Genomic DNA, 19,002 nt, shown 5'->3' on the forward strand with positions numbered 1-19,002 from the left:
TTTGATAGAGAAGTGGAAGAAATGGGAATAATGTAGCAAAAATGCATTAAAAAGAGCAAAAATATGGAAAGAAAAAGTGATTAAAATAGGTTAGAATATGGTTTGGTGTAGTTGCAGAAAATGGGTAAAAATGTTAAATCTGAATCTAAATATTAAATCTAAATGATAAATCTAAATGTTTGCGTCAATTAAATTTTATCTTGGTACTTCCGGTAAATTTGAATATTAGCTTAATTAAGTTTGCCCGTCACATTTAGATTTAACATTTAACATTGAGATTTAACATTTAAATTTAGATTTACCAATTTACAAATACGCATTTATGTTACTTTTGACAAGATTTATAGAAAAATTTGGAAAATTTATGATATTTTTTTTCTCTCGTAAAAATGTAACGCCAATGTTAAATATAAATGTTACATTTGAACATAAATGTTAAATCTCAATCCTATATGTTAAATCTAAATGTTAAACGTTTGCATTAGTGAGCTTTTATTTTGCTACTTCCGGTGAATTTGCATATTAGGTAAATATTTTGTGTCACCCGTGACATTTAGATTTTACATTTAGATTTCGATTTAACATTCAGATTCTAATTTAACATCGACATTATATTTTTACATGGGAAAAAAAATCACAAATTTCACAATTATTGCGGTAAATCTGGTCAAAAGTAAAAATATGTCAATGTTAAATCTAAATCTAAATGTTAAACGTTTGCATTAGTGAGCTTTTATTTTGCTACTTCCGGTGAATTTGCATATTAGCTAAATATTTAGTTTCACCCATAACATTTATATTTTACATTTAGAATTTAGATTTAACATTTAGGTTTAATATTTGACATTTAGATTTAGATTTGATATTTAACATTTAGATACATGCTAGCCTGTGCTGCTGCTAAACAATCAAGCTAGTATTTAGCATGTGTGCCACCTAGCATAGCCCGTATTAATATAGGCTAAGGGTGTTTTTATCCTTTAAATAATGAGGACGTTAAGCCTACTAATAAACGTAAATCAACATAATTACTTGTAAGCGACGTGGGGCTTAGAGGTTAGCATTAGCGCTGTGACCGCTGATGCTAGGTTCTATTGTGTTGAATGTTGAGTTTACATGTTCTCTTCTTTGTTTGCTGTCTAATGAGAGCAGGGCTACGTGTTCCAGCGCTAACCGCACTAATAACGCAGCTGTAGAGACACAAAAGCACATGAGCTAAACCACAGAACATCAACAAACTGAGCCGTAAAGTCCCAACGCTGCCATTAAAACCTCCCAATCCTTGTTTGCTCAGTGGAATACCAGGATGTTGGCTCTGTGGGATGAACTGGGAGACTTCATAAGCTCAGTTCTACTGGTTTGTGTTTAAGGAAGGACTTTTAATTATTTCTGCTTGGAGTCACTTTAGTGTTATTTTAGATTCTGATGTCAACAAACACACACACACACACACGTTCATGGTGTTCAAAGTAGCAATTGTGTTTCTTTGCTGAATCATCACCATGGAAACCTTATCAGAGCCTTTACACAGAGGCCTTAAAAGTCATTAAATACACATCATTTGATCTGAACTGGGCTGTAGCTTATAGTCGGAGAAAAGGATGAGCAATTAAAAAAAAAAAACAATAAGGGAAAAAAGAAAAATAATGAAAGAAAACAAAATGTAAAAGAGACAGAAAACTAAGAAAGAAAAGGAAGAAAAAAGACCAAAAAATTTGAGCAATTTTAACATTATTGTGCTTTAGTTTACACGTTCACTTAACCTATAAATAATATAAAAAATACGTTATAATAATAAATCTCAGTGTCAGCCTATTGGTGGCCCAGGGGCCACCTGCCCTCGGCCCCAAAGTAAAGGAACAAATTGACAAAAAAAAAAAAATATATATATATATTATATATATATATATACGTAAGCAGCTAAAAATAGGTTTCACTCTCACTAAACAATAACCACCATAATTTACAGTGGCAGAAATAATCATATCTTTCGACTTTAATCAGGGATGAGCAACTTTTATTACAGTGAGGGCCACAGAAATGTTGATTGATGAGCCGAGGGCCACATTATATTTATGTTTTAGATTTCATTTTGTGTATTTTTTTTGTCATTTTGAATATTTTCCAGTTGTTTCTGTAAATCTAGTTATTTTCTGTATTTTCTTGTCCTTTTGTGTATTATTGTTTTTTTTTATGCATTTCTTCTGTCATTTTGTGTATTATTATTGTTTTTTAATGTATTTTGTTTTCATTTTTTATATTATTTTGTGTATTTTTCTGTCATTTTCTGTGTGTTTTGGAGTCAAATTGTGTATATCTGCTGTTGTTTAGTGTTTTTCTGTCATTTTGATTATTTTTCTGTTATCTAGTCAATTTGTGTATTTTTGTTGTTTTTTTCTTGATTAGTAATGTATTTTTTTGTTTGTTTGTTTTTGATATTGTTTTGTGTATTCCTCTGTCGTTTCCATTGTGTTTTGGAGTCAAATTGTGTATTTTTGCTGTTTTGTGTATTTTGTTGTCATTTTGAATATTCTTCTTGTGTTTTTTGGAGTCATTTCTGTACATGTAGTCATTTTGTTTGTTTTTGTTGTCCTTTTATGTAATTTTTTTTTTTTTGTTTTGTGTAATTCCTGTTTGTTTTTAGTGTCAAATGTGTATTTTTGTTGTCCTCTTATTGTATTCTTCTGCCGTTCTGTGTTTTTTAGACTTATTTTGTGTATATATGTAAGCTTTTTTTGTGTTTTTTTTGTTTAGTCATTAGTTATTTTTCTGCAATTTTATGTGTTTCTGGAGTCGTTTACTTTGGGGGCCACACAGAATTAGAGCGAGGGCCACATGCCTGTTGTGCATGTCTGGCCTATATTGTTGATAATAAATTATGAAATTAAATAAGAACGTATTTCTACACACAAAGTAAGAGTTATAGGTTCACACTATCTCACAGTGTCCAAAGATATCAGTGATTATCTCCAAAATAATCTGTAATTCCCTACAAAATAAGAGCACAGTAGTAACAGTCTGCTTCTGGGGATAACCTGAGCTTTCCTGTCGTCTGAGGCGAGGAATATGCCAACCTAAAATAAACACACACACACACACACACAGGGCGTAACCTCTGCAAACACGCCTGTAGCTTTGAGGTGCCGGCTGACGTTTTTTCTATGTTTTAGTCTGGAATAAAAACACAGACTTCAGGTGAGTGTTACTTGTTATCATTTAGTCGTCATGCAAAGCTCACACACACACACACACACACACACGGTCATCAGGATACGCTTGTTTCATCCACACTCAGAGCTTTTTGGTTGGTTTTGCAGCTTCTGCAAGTGTTTCCTTGTTTTTTGAACTTATAATCATGAAGCTGTAAAACAACAAAGCGGGGCCACGAAAATGTAATATATCATCTGAGCATTTGAAATAATGGCCAATCTGAGCAATAATATAGGAAAGAACAAGGGGTTTAGGTGTGTTTTTTGTTGTCATTTTGGAGTAATTATGTCAACGTATGCTGTTGTTTTGTGTATTTTTCTGTCTTTTTGTGCATTGTTGTTCATCTTGTGTATTCTGCGAGTGTTTTTTGTGCCTTTTTGTTTGTTTTTGTGTGTTTTTGGAATGATTTTGTCTACTATTTCTACCATTTTGTGTTTTTTTAGTTGGCTTGTTGTGTTTTGCGAGTGTTTTTTGTGCATTTTTTCTTGTCATTGTGTGTTGTTTTGTCCACTTTTGCTGTTGTTTTGTGAATTTTTCTGTCATATCGTGTATTTTGTGAGTGTTTTTTTGTACTTTTTGCTGTCGTTTTGTGCATTTTCCTTTATTTTTTTGAATTTTTTAGTCATCTTGTGTATTCTGCAAGTGTTTTTGTGCTTTTTCGTTGTCATTCTGTGTGTTTTTGGAATAATTTTGTGAACTTTTGTTGTCATTTTGTATATTTTTTCTGTTGTGCATTAACTGTTAACACAGAGTCAGTGTAACCAGTCATTTGTTCTGTATTTACATACATCAGACACTCATCTGATCCTCACTCTCACACGTTAGTTTGAATATGAAACAGGAGCTTAATGTTCTCCTGTTAGAGAACCGGTTCTAAACCTATATTAAAGCCCATTATTAAAAAGTCATCATAACTGGCGGGATTATCCTGGTGTAGCCTGAACAAGTCCAGACATCCACAGTCTAATGTTGGAGACTGGGATCAGATACAAGCTCCTCCTTCCTCTGTGTGTAGCTTATCCCTGGGTTTCCTCACACTCAGCAAACTCATGTTCCTTTGTTTCAATCCATGAAACACTGACCAGAGACGTGTGTGTGTAAGAAGGATGCAAAGATGGGCAACTTTTATCACAGCGGGGTCCAAAGAAGGAGGTTGAATCTGATCCGAGGGTCACATGATCAACATCATGTCAGCATTAGAATAATGACCAATCAGAGCATTAATACACTTTTCTGCCATTTTGTGTATTTTTTTTTATTATTGTATTCTGAAAGTGTTTATGGGCATTTTTTATGTAATTTTGTGTATTTTTTTCGTCTTGGGTATTTTGCGACATTTAACTTTGTTTATCAGACAGAATCATAATCATACAACGTCAAAATTTCCACTGAAACCGCTTTAATAGCTGAGAAGATCATTGGTGTCTCTCTTCCCCCCCTTCTGGACATTTACAACTCACGTCTCACCCGCAAAGCCACCAGGATTGCAGGTGACCCCACCCACCCGTCCTACAGCCTCTCAGCCTGCTGCCATCTGGGAGGAGACTGCAGAGTCTCCGTGCTCGAACGAGCAGGCTCAAGAACAGTTTATTCCACCAGGCTGTCAAGAGACTCAACTCCCTCCCTGCTCTCCCCCCCATTCGTCCACTCATCCCCTTTCCCTTTCCTGCCCCTGCCTCCATCCCCCCTCCGCCTCCTTCCACCCTCTGCCCTCAGTTCTCTACCCTCCTTCACCCCTCTGCCCCCTCTGCCCTCCATCCCCCCCCTTCATCCTGCCACAGTCTGCCCCTACAGGACCTGGCATCACCCCCCTCCACCTCCACCCCCCGCGTGCTCCACTAATTCACGCACCCTAAACTCTGCACAGCCATCATTGTATTGTTATGCTATTTGTACTATTTGCACACTACCTCACTTTTTAACTTCGTAATTTAATCTGCACTCTGTTTATATTATTAATACTGTAATTTATTTATATTCTACCTCATAGTAATTTATCCACATTCTACCTCATAGTGGAACACTCACAAGTGCCTTGTCTGTCGATTGTCTGTTGTTCGTTATTTGTTGTCCGAATGTCTTTAGTTAAGTTATTTGTTGTATAGTTATTGCTAGTTGTTTTTTTTGTGGTGTTTGTTGTGTGTTTTTGTGTTTAAGTGCTCTTTTATGCACTGCAGGTTTGCACTGGGGGTTGGGGGGGGGATTGCAATTTCATCTGTGCTGTATGTTTAACATGGTGCATATTTGACAATAAAGAACCTTGAACCTTGAACCTTTAAATTCTAATGAAGAACACGCACACACACACATACACACACACACACACACTGCTCTGTGTGTGTTCTACTTCTGTCGACCAATCAGTGCAGCCTCTGCTCCTCCTCAGACAGACCCAGGAAACCACCAAGGCTCCTCCTCCTCTTCCTCTTCCTCCTCCTCCTCCTCCTCCCCTTGTGCGTCCCATTAAAACTCAGCACTCCTCCACTCTTCACTCACTCCTCCATCAGCGGATCCTCCTCTTCTGTCTGTCTGTGTGGGACCTGATCTCCATCCAACAAACTGTGAGTTCCTTCCACATGCATGAATGAATGGGGTGGACAATCTGAACTTTCTCACACACACACACACACACACACCCTCTGACACATAGCTGTGTATTATTCACTAGCTTTGGCTGCTGTTGGGTGTTTTTTTTACCTTGTTTTTAATCGAAAGCTGTAAGTTGGTGTACAGCAAGGAAGTGGTAGTTATGTAATGCATTTAAAAAAGGAAACCTGTAGCACTCCTGTCTGCATTAAGTTTGTTTCGTGTGTTTAAAATGAAGTCACAGATCCTTCAGAAGATCACTTCTTTCTTCAGAACTCACTCCCACTCCTTAGTGATCACGTGATCAATGCAGCATCCACTGATTGATTGATCGCTGCCTCTAATGGCAAATCCACTGAGTGAAACCTGAGCCACTGCTGCTGCTGCTGCTGCTGCTTGTTTAACTCACAGCTGAACAAAGCCAGCAGCATTATGGTGCTGATGATGTGATGCTGTGTGTGATTGTTGACGCACACCAGTCAGCAGGTGGAGGCTGTAATTATCAGTCTGTGGGTTTAGGAGGAGGAGGAGGAATAGACCTCGAGTCAGACAGAAACAAAAAAGTGGAAGTTGTTGCACATCAAACTGTCTCTACTGTAATAATCCTGCCATCATACACACACATCGTGTAATCTCGCTGATGTGCAACGAGGCCAAATGTCTAAATGTGTGTAATCTGCATCACACTCTATGTCACATGTGTCAAACTCAAGGCCCGGGGGCCAAATCCGGCCCTTTGGAGCATCCAATCCAGTCCGCAGGAGAAAGAAAACATAAATCATCATGTAAATGAACCTCAACTGTATTTGTAGAAGTTCACAGTTTTCCCAGCGCTTATATTGCATGATTGTAGTCAGTTTACCTGTTGAAAAAAAACCTCAAAATCTTACAAAATCCTTCCATTTTCCTCACAATATTACATAATATTTCCCTTAATTAAACAGAAATTGGTCACAAAATCTAGAAAATGGAAAGTTAAGATCCTGTTGTGGCTCATATCTATAATTTATTGCTTGGATATTGTTTGTTTCTTACATATTTAGTATTTTATGCATACGTAGAAGTGAAAACTAGGACACAATAATGTTGAAATTACTCGTTTTCCAACATAAAATCCGTGGCCCACTTGAGATCAAACTGCTCCGTATTTGTCCCCCTGAACTAAATGTAGTTTGACGCCCCTGCTCTATGTTGTAGATGTTATGAAGCTAGAGTTGACGTTGCCCCTCGTTTGCAGTAAATACACAGTTTATAAAGCTTGTTATTATAACACTGCTTTATGCATGTGACAAATGCAAACAGACAAATGTTCATACGTTTCTTTTTAGGTCGGAGTTGATTTTATGGCTTTTTTAAATTTTTATTTTAGAAATAAGTTATTAAAGCGTAGTTAAAATCCTAAGGTTTTGGTTGGAAATAAAAAAAATCCTTTGATTATGGGCTTTGATGTGTCCAGAAAGAACTCATACGGACACATCAAAGTGATCAGCAGACACCTCTGAGGAAGACTGCCGGTTGAAATTCACAATATCCAAGCAATAAGTGACAGATACATAAATGTCCTTTGATTAATTGGCCAATTTTCATTTAATTTGGGGAGATTTTGTAAAATAATTTGAGAAAAATTGCAGGATTTTGAAAAAAAATGTTGAGTTCTTTCAACAACAGTTTACGACTGAATTATTTGGTCATTTACACAATGATTCGTGTTTTTTCTCTCATTTTGACTCTCTCCTGCAGGCCGAATCGGATGCTCTGAAGGGTCAGATCTGGGCCAATTCGTCCAAATTCACTCTTTCGCGTAGGAGAAATGAGAGAAAAAAACATGAATTATTTTGTAAAATTCCCAAATAATTGAGCTGTAAATTGTTGTAAAAAGAACTCAACATTTTTTCAGAAATTCCTGCAGATTTTCTCAAATTATTTCACAAAATCTGCCCAAATTAATTGAAAATTGGTCAAAAAAAAAAAAATAAGTATAAGTATTTATCACTTATTGCTTGGACATTGTTCATGCCTTCCATGCGTTATGTCTAATTTATAATTGTAAGTGCAAACTTGGGCACATTAATGTTGAAATGATTTGTTTTCCCACCTAAAACCTGCAGCAGCCCACTTGTGATGGATTTTCACACGTATGGTCTATTGCAGGGATTTCAAACTGATTTTAGTTTAGAGGCCAAATAAAGAGCAGTTTGACCTTAAGTGGGCCACAGATTTCATAAGGGAAAAAGAGCAAATTTTCACATTATTTTGCCATAGTTTGCACATAAAATACAAAATATGTAAGAATATAAAAAATATCCAAGTGACAGATATCAGTCCCAACAGGATTTCACTTTAAATTTCCTAGAATTTGTAAACAATTTATATTTAATTAAGGAAAATATGTAATAATTTGAGGAATATTGAAGGATTTTATCAGAATTTAGAGTTTTTTTAAACTGTTTAACATTAAAAATTACTTCAATCATGTGAAATAAGGACTGGAAAAACTGTCTGTGAGCCTCTGTAAATATTGTTTAGTTTCAATTATACAATGATTCTTGTGTTCACTGTCATTTTTATTTTTCTCCTGCGGGCCGAATTAGATGCTCCAAATGGCCGGATTTAGCCCCCGGGCCATGAGTTTGACACGTGGTCTATTGCATCGTATCGTATTGTGAACTCTGTCGATCGTCCCACCTCTAATAGAAATAATCAGTCGCTCCTTTAGTTCCTGTTCAGGTTTCCTTGTGCAGACTTTAACCTGAGCCAAAGGTCACATAATATCACATCTAATGATGCTGAATATCAGCTTCTCCCACAATGATTAAATGTTGGATTCATGATGTTGGCTGCGTTCAGACAGTTTGCAGATGTGAAAACAGCAGCTGAAGGTTTAAGGAACGAGTTTTTCTGGTTGTCTTGGCACTGAATAGGACTTTAGATTCAGGAGGAGGATCTCCTGTTTGCTCAAACTATGTGTTCACAGCTTTAAAGCCGTCCATCACCCACCTACAGCCACTCACTCATCATGGAAGGCTTTGTGTTGTGTTTTTACAGCAATCATGGTCACCCATAAGGAGTTTGAGACTGCGGGAAAAGTGCCGGGCCTGCAGGTGTGGCGCATCGAGAACCTGGACCTCAAGCCCATTCCTAAGAACCTGCACGGCAGTTTCTTCACGGGGGACGCCTACATCCTGCTGTACACAAGCAACGCCCCTGTGCCTTCGTACAACATCCACATGTGGCTGGGTGAGACCACCACACACACAGCATCTCACTGGAACCACTCTTTATCTCATTTATTCTTTATGCTTTTACCACCTGATTGATTGGTTATTATGGCATGTGTTCACTTCCTGTTTTGGCTGATGCATCTGATTTATGGCCCGGCAGGGAACGTTCACCTTGTTTAATCTGCAATCATCTCAACGCTGATGCCTGGTGTGGGGAATTGTGCAGCAGTAATGAAAGGAAACAAACTGTAAATCTACCAAGATATCATTTATTTTAGGGACAGATGCTCCAGGATTGGTTTTATGGAAATAAAATGCAATTAACTTCCAGCTAAAATGCATTGATGAGGGATCCTCCACTGTTTTTACAAATGTGGCCTAAAACCTATGAAATGGTCTTATTAGAAGATCTATGCCTAACAAAATGTATTATTTTGCACCATATTTGTTTTATCAACTTTTAAAACGGGGACTACTTTACCCTGTGCACCGCCATGTTAGTCCATTTAGGATCATTTAGCAACTTTTTCAGTCAAAATGACAACTTGTGCTGCTTTGGGTTGCTCTAAAAATCAGTAAAACTTAAAAAAAATTGACGTAAACCTCATTTGTTTACTGGGAGATAATAAAGTAAAACCATGACGTGGCCACAGGAGGCGACAGTTCCCACTCTGATGTTTCGTAAAATGCCATGAAGGAGAGAAGAGCTTTGTGTTGCATGTAAATAAAGGCAGAAGTAGGATTCATTGCTGCTCATTAGAATCACCTTTATTTACATGCCCATGGAGCTCTTCTTCTCTTCTTCATGCCGTCTACGGAACAGCAGAGTGGGTACAGATTTTTTTCTGGTCACAGTTTTAATTTATCATCTCTCAGTAAACAAATTTACATAGAATTTTTTAAGTTTTGTTGATTTTTAGAGCAACAAAGTTGTCATTTTGACTGAAAAAGCTGCTAAATGATCCTAAATACTTAAACTCACATAGAACTCAATGGACTAACAGGGGCTAATCACGTAATAATGACGTTATTTCAACATGGCGGCGCAAAGGGTAAAGTAGTCCCAGTTTTAAAAGTTAATAAAATGAATATGGTGCAAAATAATAATGCGTTTTGTTAGGCATAGATCTTCTAATAAGGACATTTCAAAGGTTTTAGGCCACATTTGTAAGAACAGTGGAGGATCCATTTAACAAGGTCTGATGGTGCGTTCACTGACACCTAGTAACCAGGTGTTTACGTGCTGTTTTTTTTTTCATTAAAAACATTTTTTAAAAATTAAATTTGTCATTTTTACTTTCTCCCGCTCTGAAGGGCTGGATTTGGCTAAATTCACTCTGTGCTGCAAGAGAAAGTGAAAATGACAGAAAAAAACATGAATAATTGTGTAAAATTCCCAAATATTTCAGCTGTAAATTGTTGCTTCAGGAACTCCAATTTTTTTTTCAAAAATCCCGCAATTTTTTGTAAATTATTTCACAAAATCTCCCCAAATTAAATGAAAAATGGTCAAAAAAATAAAATAATAAACATTTTAGTATTTGTCACTTATTGCTTGGATGTTGTGGATGCCTTACATACTTTATGTCTAAAGTATTTTTGAAAGTTCTGAAAACATTTGAAGTGAGAAAGTGACCAAGTAGAATATCATGTGCTCATTTGATCCATAAAACTCACGGAAACACGTTTCAGACCCTTCATTGAGCTACTGATTAAACTTCAGCTTAACTTCAAAATAAGAGCCCTATTTACAAACGTGTTTAAAAACTAATCGAAGACAAGAAGAGATGCTTTTGTTTTGAAAAGCAGATGTTTCATTATTAGCTTGAAGCTGGTCCCAGGACCATTTTACATTCCGCTTGCAATGCATCATGGGATGGTTGAGTATGACTAGTGTGCCCACCGTGCATGCTACAAAAATGTTCCCATATAGTATACATCTGGGTATTTCTAATGTGAACGCACTACATACTCATTTTGACGTAACTCCGCCTCTAAGTGACTAGCTCATGCATCGCCATCAGAGGCTGTGTGGAGCTGATCAAAACGTGTAAACGTGTGCGCGGCCTTTGGTCCGATGAGTAAAGTGTTGTTTTATACTCACTAAAGCTCTGAGTGTCACACTGGTTTCTGACATTCCTACGGACGTAGCTCCGTTCTGTCATCGTCTGTTCAGACTCGCACGGATCAGACTTCACTGCTCAAAAAGAACACAGAGTCTTTTCTCAGCCACACTTTATTTTCCTGTTGCATAACAGAAAACAGAAACAGAGTCTTAAAACCTCTGCATGACTCACAGCTGGAATTCAGCTCTGGGCGACCGAGTCAGGCAGTCGTTCCTCTGGTTTAGAACCGTTTACTGCCAAATTTAGGCTTTGGGTTCCAGCTGACATGGAAACGTGTGTGTGTGTGTGTGTGTGTGTGTGTGTGTGTGTGTGCGTGTGCGTGTGCGTGCTTGGTGCTCCATGTGCCAACAGTCAGAGGTTTGTTGCACATGTGCTAAAGTCCTTCAAATGTTCCTCCTCTGACTCAGATGTCCCCCAAAGACTGCACTAAGGCTGCAACAACGAACCAATACAAATCAACTATTAAAGGAGACATATCATGCTTTTAAATCCTTCCTTTTTACATATAAATCATACAGTTGTGGTGGTCTATATAAAGTGGAACTGCAATGTTTGGGTCTGAATTCCTCATTATTGTAGCTCCACAGGCCCCTTTTCTGACGTGCGTGTCTGAGAGCAACTCGTTTTGGGGCTGTGTCTTTAAATGCAAATGAGACACTTACCCCGCCCCCTCTTCAGGTTGCAGAGGTGCAACTCGGTTCAACTCCACCCCATTTGGCCATTTTTGTAGTTTGATAGCAGAGACACGACCCTAACCCCTAACGCTAGCGCCGAGCTAACTCTAGCACCGAGCTAACGTCACTGAATGCATTTCTGAGACAAAAATGGCAAAATGAATGAAAACTTTATTATACACTTCAATTTAAAACACGTATATCATCAAGGATCTAAAACGTAAGAGAGAATAGAAAAATCGGAGCAGATTGAAAAATATGACCAAATCAAATATGAAGATATCAATGCAGCACCTGAAGAGACTAATTTTGACTTTTCTGTACTTTTAAAGACTCCAAATACACAACACAATGCATTTAAGGGCTAAAAAAGTGGATTTACTGACCGTGACGTAGAGCCGTTTGTGTACGTGTTTGTGTATGCATGCACCACAAGTTTTTGTGCGCATAAAGTGTATGTGTGCACACGCACCACGAGTGTTTGTGTGTGGGCAAGCACGCGTGTTTGTGTGCACACACCACAAGTTTTTGTGTGTGCTCGCAGGAGTGTTTGTGTGCGTGCACCACAAGTGTTTGTGTGTGCGTGCACCACAAGTGTTTGTGTGTGCGTGCAGTGTATGTGTGCGCGCATGAGTGTTTGTGTGCGTGCGCCCAAGTGATTGTTATTGTGTGTGTGCGCACAAGTATTTATTTGTGTGCGAGTGTTTGTGTGTGACTTGCGTGCATGTTTGTGCGTGAGAGACACTTTTTTTTCATTTTATTCAGCTTAAGCAGGGTTTAAATGTGCTTTATAGATAAACTGTTTTAAAAAAAATCGCATTCATCAAATCAATCAAATGAAATCAATCTTTCTCAATGAAATTGTATTTAATTGATTAATTTATTGACTGATTAATTGATTATGGAAGTAATCGTTAGTTGCAGCTCTTGACTTACCGGTAACTTAACTTAACTTAACTGAACTCAGAGCATCAGCACTAAACACTTCCTGCATCATCTGCTGCCATGACTCATGTTCTTTGCAGGGGACGAGTGCTCGCTGGATGAGGGCGGAGCGGCGGCCATCTTTTCCACACAGCTGGACGACTTCATGGGTGGGAAACCTGTGCAGTACAGGGAAACGCAGAAATTCGAGTCCACCACTTTCCTGGGCTACTTTAAGAAAGGCATCACGTACAAGGTGAACTTTCCTTTGAACAAAAAGCACAATTTCAAACTTATTAAAGAAGTGACAGACATGGGCAACTTTGATCACAGTAGAGGCCACAAACATGTGATTGTATCTAATCCAAGGGTCACATGATCAACTTTCATGTCAGCATTTAGAATAATGACCAATCAGACCATTAATACAGGAAACAACAAAGGATCGTGTGTTTTTTTGTTGACATTTTGTGGATTTTTTTTTGCCATTTTGTGTTTTTGTGGATTTTTTATTTTGAATTTTTTTGTCATTTTGTGTGTTTCTCTCTCATTTTGTATGTTTTTGTTGTCCTTTTGGGCATGTTAAAGTAATTTTCTGTGTTTTTAGAGTACTTTTTGTGTATTTTTCCATCATTTTCTGTGTTTTTGTTGTCCTTTTGTGTATTTCTCTGTCATTTTGTGTGTTTTTGGAGTCACTGTTGTATATGTTTGTATAATCTTTGGCCATTTTGTGTGTTTTGGAGTTATTTTTGTTTATTTTTTTTGTTCTTTGTGGGTTTTTGGAGTCATTTTAATGTATTTCTATTGTATTTTTGTGCTATTTAAAAAAACAATCACAGAAGTAAACACAAAATGAACCAACAATTGCCCAGGATGACTACAAATACACAAAAATAACAGAAAACTGTACAAAATGAGTCCTAAAATAATGCTCGGTTTGGTCATTTGGGTCGTTAGTGGTCATTGGGTCAAAGCACAATGTGGGGAATTTGCGTGTTCTCTCTGAGCAAAAGGTGTGAGTCTTTAGTATCTCCAGTTTATTGGACAACATGCACACATACATATTACATAGTTTATCTTAATTTATCTAGCTTGTCATACACATTAGACAGATGATGAATTATTGTGTGTGGAGACACATTTACCAGACAAATGGAACAAATCATGACCAGTAAAAGCATGATTTGAATACACAAAGTGTCCAGGCGTGTGTGATAATTACACACACACTGAGTTCACTCTCACTTACACATCTCTGCTCTGGTTTAATCATTGTCTGCGTCTCATGAACTTTGCAACGCAGCTCAGTTAATGAGTCTGAAGTTCAGAAAAATACAGCTATTTCTCGCTCAGGGTGTGTCCGAGCGACTGATTATAGGCTACAGATATGGGAAACCGGTGGCCCGGGGGCCAGATGTGGCCCTTTGTGTGGCCCCTAAAGTAAAAATATAGAATTATTGAAAAATACAGAAAACATCAACACAAATTCACAAAAAAAAAAACATATATAATGAAGGAAAAATACCCCAAAGGATGACAGAAATACACAAAATGACACCAAAAGCCCCAAATAAGATTCTAATCAACTAATTGTCTTATTGACACAACAACAAAAAACACACAAAGTGAGAGAAAAATACACAAAAGGAGAATAACTTCACAAAATGACACAAAAACAAAACAGAAATACACAAAAAAAGGAAAACAAAAGTACTCAAAATGACTCCAAAAAAACTTAATGAGAGTATAACCAACTAAATGACTGCAAAACACACACCACAACAACAAATACAAACAAAGTGAGAGGAAAACACACAAAATGTCAAACAAAATACACAAAAAAGAAAACAAAAATACATAAAATGACTCCAAAAAAACCAAAATAAGAATATTACCAATGAAATGACTGCAAAACACACACAACAACAACAAAAACACACAAAGTGAGAAGAAAATGCACAAAAAGGAAAACAAAAATACATGAAAATGAGAGTTTAATCAGCAAAATGACAGGAAATTATACCAAAAGACCACATGAATATACATGTCAACAGCAATACACAAAATGAGAATAAAATCAACAAAATATGTCCTAAAACACTCAAAACGACAACAAAGACACAAACTCTTTGTTTGTTCCTGCTCAGATTGATCATTATTCTAAATGATTCTGAATGAATGTTGATCATGTGACCCTCAGATCAGATTTTGTGGCCTCGCTGTGATAAACGTTGCCTCTCTATATTATTACGACCTGCCTGCTCAGAGGAGGCTACGCTTGGGAGCCAAAGCTAAAGCTAAAGCTAACATGTGTTTTCTGTTGTGTTGAAATGCATCAACCCCCATCCTGGTTTAGGCTACATGAAGTGAGTCAGGCTGGGGGCTTGGGTAGAGGTTGGAAAGTCTGCTCCTCTCCACAATTAGAACCAAAGGAAGAAATCTTGGAATAAATACACAATCTGTGACGTTGCCATGGAAACTTTTACTGCTTCCCTGCACAAAGGGAACAGCCTGACTGTGGCTTCCTGTCCCAGGTCTCAGTAGTTACACGTGTATGTGCTAACATGGACTGAGAGGACAGTGGCAGCTGCTCTGGTTGTTTAGTGCGGGGGTTCTCAACCTTGGTACACTGGGAGGGGGTTGCCAGATGCCTGCAAGAAACGAAGAATATTTCAACAATTTGAGGCCATTTTTGCTTATTTTTACCCTTTTTTTTGCAACTACACCAAACTTTATCACTTTTTCTTGCCATATTTTTGCTCCTTTTAATGCATTTCTGCTACATTACTCACATTTCTGACACTTCTCCATCAATTTCCAATGCCTTTTCTGAACATTTTTCCCACTTTCAAGATGTTTTCTGGACTTATTAACCCTTTCCACTACTTTTCATCATATTTCATGCTTGTTTTTGCCAATTCACCCACATTCACAGTTAGATATGCCCATTATTTGTCAGTTTAAATTACTTGTTCCTGTTTCACCCCCATTTCTGCCACTTTTAAGCCAATATTGACACTTTGACCTTTTTTTTTTTTTTTTACCACTTTTTCTGTCCGTTTTTGCCCACTCTAATTTGCAACTTTTAACCAATTTCTGTTGTTTTTAAAATCACTCTTTTTTTTATTTCTGATTGAAACAAGGATTTACACTCTTAAGATGACTATATACTATGGCTCAAATAACAATAAACTTCCTGGATATTATTCAGTACGTGCTGAAAAGGTTGAGAACCACTGCACTAGTGAACCAATCAGATTTCCTCCGCTCTTCATGAGTTTATTTGCGTGTCATGTAAATACTTGTTTTGTTTAAATTGCTTTCACCGAGGACGTAACACTGAGAGAAAACCCTGATCCTCAGGTACACGCTGCTGCTCCTCCCCCTTTGGTGCAGAGGAAGGCATCAGAATATCATCCTTTAACCCTTCATTCATTCATTTACTCATTCATTCACCTGTGACCTAAATCCCATCAGTGTTTAAAGCCTAAATTCAACCCTTTCATCATCACAATTCCTCTGGTTTACCTGAAAGCTTCTCTACAGATTTATACTTTATTTACTATATATCACAGCTAGACTGTCATTGTTGTTTATTTTTGGAGGAATTTTATGTACATTTGTCATCATTTAATGTATTTTGTTGTCCTTTTTTGTATGTTTTTAGAGGAATTTTATGCACATTTGTCATCTTTGAGAATGTTTTGTTGTTCTTTTCTGTGTTTTTGGAGTTGTATATTTTAGTTTTTGGTGTTTTCTGAGCCATCTTGTCTATTTTTGGAATTTTTTTGTGTGTCTTGTGGTTGTTTTCATGTATTTTATTTGTCATTCTGTCTTTTTAGAGATATTTTTATATAATTTTGGAGTAATTTTGTGTATTTTTGTTGTCCTTTTGTGTGTTTTTGCAGTTGTATATTTTTGTATGGGGTGTTTTCTGAGCCATAATGATTTTACTCTTAAGGAACAAGTGGGTTGGATGATGAATGAATGTTTTCATTCTGAACGGTAATATGCGTTTGTTGACAGGGGAATTGAACCAACAGCCTTCTGATCAAACTTTGAAGCTTTAAAATCATAATTTAATGCTTTTCATTATTAGAGAGGGGGCGTGTCTTCAGGATTCCAGCATGTTGTAATTAACGACATAAATGAGAAGCGCCTTCTTCACGTCAAAGGTCGCAGAGCCATTCGAGCCACTGAGGTGGAGATGATCTGGTCCAGTTTCAACCAGGGCGACTGTTTCATCATTGACCTGGGAAAGGTGAGCTGTGTGTGTGTGTCGACAAAAGCATGCAAAATTATATCAAATATACACCATAATGACTCCAAAAACACAAAACGACAACAAATATACACCATAATGACACAAATAACGTGAAAGACAATAAATATACACCATAATGACACAAAAAATGTGAAACGACAACAAATATACACCATAATGACACAAATAATGTGAAACGACAACAAATATACACCATAATGACACAAATAATGTCAAACGACAACAAATATACACCATAATGACACAAATAACGTAAAAAGACAATAAATATACACCATAATGACACAAATAACGTGAAACGACAACAAATGTACACCATAATGACACAAATAACGTGAAACGACACTAAATATACACCATAATGACTCCAGAAACACAAAACAACACCTTGACTCATAACATACAATACAAAAATAACAGGAAAATCCATATAATGACTCAAAAACACACAAAACGACAGCAAAATACACAAGACATTGACAAAATTCACAAAATGAGAATAACACACCAAACGGCCACAAAATAACTCACAAAAACATACAATAGATAACAAAAACACACAAACTGACAAAGAAAAAAACTAAATGAGAGAAATGACAAACATAACGACAGAGAGAGCATGCAAAATGACAACAAATATGCACAACCTTGAATATAACACACAATATAACAACAAAAACTCCCCAAAATAACAGGTAAAATACATATGATCTCAAAAACACACAAAACCACAACAAAATACATAAATCATTAACAAAATGAGAAAATAATACCAAAAACAACCACAAAATAATCTTATGATATCAAAAACACAAAAGAAAAACAAAAACAAGCTCCTAACCGGAGGGTTGCTGGTTAAAACCCCACCATGGTTCATAACTGTGGGCCCTTGAGCAAGGCCCTTAACCCTAACTGCTCCCAGGTCGTCATTGCTTTTGAGAATCTGATTTATCTGCTTAAATAAAGGTAAAATAATTAAAAATAAATAAACTAAATATTCAAAACAAAGGAGAAACTTACAAAATGACAACAGTAACAGAAAACACCAGGTAAAAAGACACAAATTAACCACACAATTAACACAAACCCGTCTTTGTTCTTTCTGTACTAACTCTCAGATCTCAAATGTGGATTTAATGACGTCTTTTCTTTAATTTCTTCACATAAACGCTGTATATTTTTCTGCTTTCAGCTGCTCATGTGTTTTTGAGCTTGTTGTGTTCGAGTTGGAGTATATTTAGTCTCATTTTAGCCTCTATTTCCTCTACATGTTGTGCTTTCTTTTCCTGCTGCAGGACATCTATCAGTGGTGTGGCAGCGAGTGCAACAGGTTTGAGCGTCTGAAGGCCTCACAGCTCGCCATCAGCATCAGAGACAACGAGAGAAACGGCCGAGCTAAGCTTCAAATGGTGGAGGAGGGTTGTGAGCCTGATGCAGTCCTGGAGGTGTGTGTGTGTGTGTGTGTGTGTGGACCTAGGGGTGGACAATATCAACCAAAACTCATATCTCTATACTTTTTCTCAAAATGGTGAAATATGATGTAAATCTCAATACATTTAACTCAATATTAAAGTCTTACCAGAAAGACAATTCTGGGTTAAATTTGCTGATACAAAATGCCACACAGGCACATTTATTAACAAACATCTGCACAATATGTGCAACTTTTGCCTTTTTCTCCTTTGAGGGACAGCACATGCGAGTGAGTTCTGTAGTGTGGCTTGTTTATGGAAAGGTCTGGGTTAGGATGCACTCAGCAATCCATCTACAGTAACTGTGGGCATGACTGTTGTTTGTGTGGTTAAATTGGCAAAAAACATAAGTGGTGAAAAGAGGTTGAAAGTGGAAATAATGGCTCAACATATTTAATATTAGGTGGATAAGTGGTGGAAAGGGTTTATAAGTGCTGACACTGTCTTGAAAGTGGAAAACAAATGTGCAGAAAAGGCATTAAAATTTGATGAAGAAGTGGCAGA

At 37.0% G+C, this 19,002-nt stretch overlaps 2 protein-coding genes across 2 annotated transcripts in view; both read left to right on the forward strand.

The window, feature by feature from the left end:
- Positions 1-5,727, forward strand: part of LOC114479545 (probable basic-leucine zipper transcription factor Q) — a 10,060-nt gene extending 4,333 nt beyond the window's left edge. The window contains exon 5 of the mRNA XM_028473279.1: positions 5,597-5,727. The gene's annotated coding sequence lies outside the window, so the exon portion shown is untranslated. The remainder of the gene's footprint in view (positions 1-5,596) is intronic.
- The window catches only part of scinlb (scinderin like b), a 25,534-nt gene continuing 12,146 nt past the window's right edge, over positions 5,615-19,002 (forward strand). The window contains exons 1-5 of the mRNA XM_028473476.1: positions 5,615-5,771; positions 8,842-9,033; positions 12,843-12,997; positions 16,841-17,002; positions 18,322-18,471. Coding sequence (XP_028329277.1) covers positions 8,847-9,033; positions 12,843-12,997; positions 16,841-17,002; positions 18,322-18,471 — 654 coding nt within the window. The 5' untranslated portion in view covers positions 5,615-5,771; positions 8,842-8,846. The remainder of the gene's footprint in view (positions 5,772-8,841; positions 9,034-12,842; positions 12,998-16,840; positions 17,003-18,321; positions 18,472-19,002) is intronic.

Source organism: Gouania willdenowi, chromosome 17 (assembly GCF_900634775.1).
Source record: "Gouania willdenowi chromosome 17, fGouWil2.1, whole genome shotgun sequence".
In the NCBI taxonomy this organism is placed as follows: Eukaryota; Metazoa; Chordata; class Actinopteri; order Blenniiformes; family Gobiesocidae; genus Gouania; species Gouania willdenowi.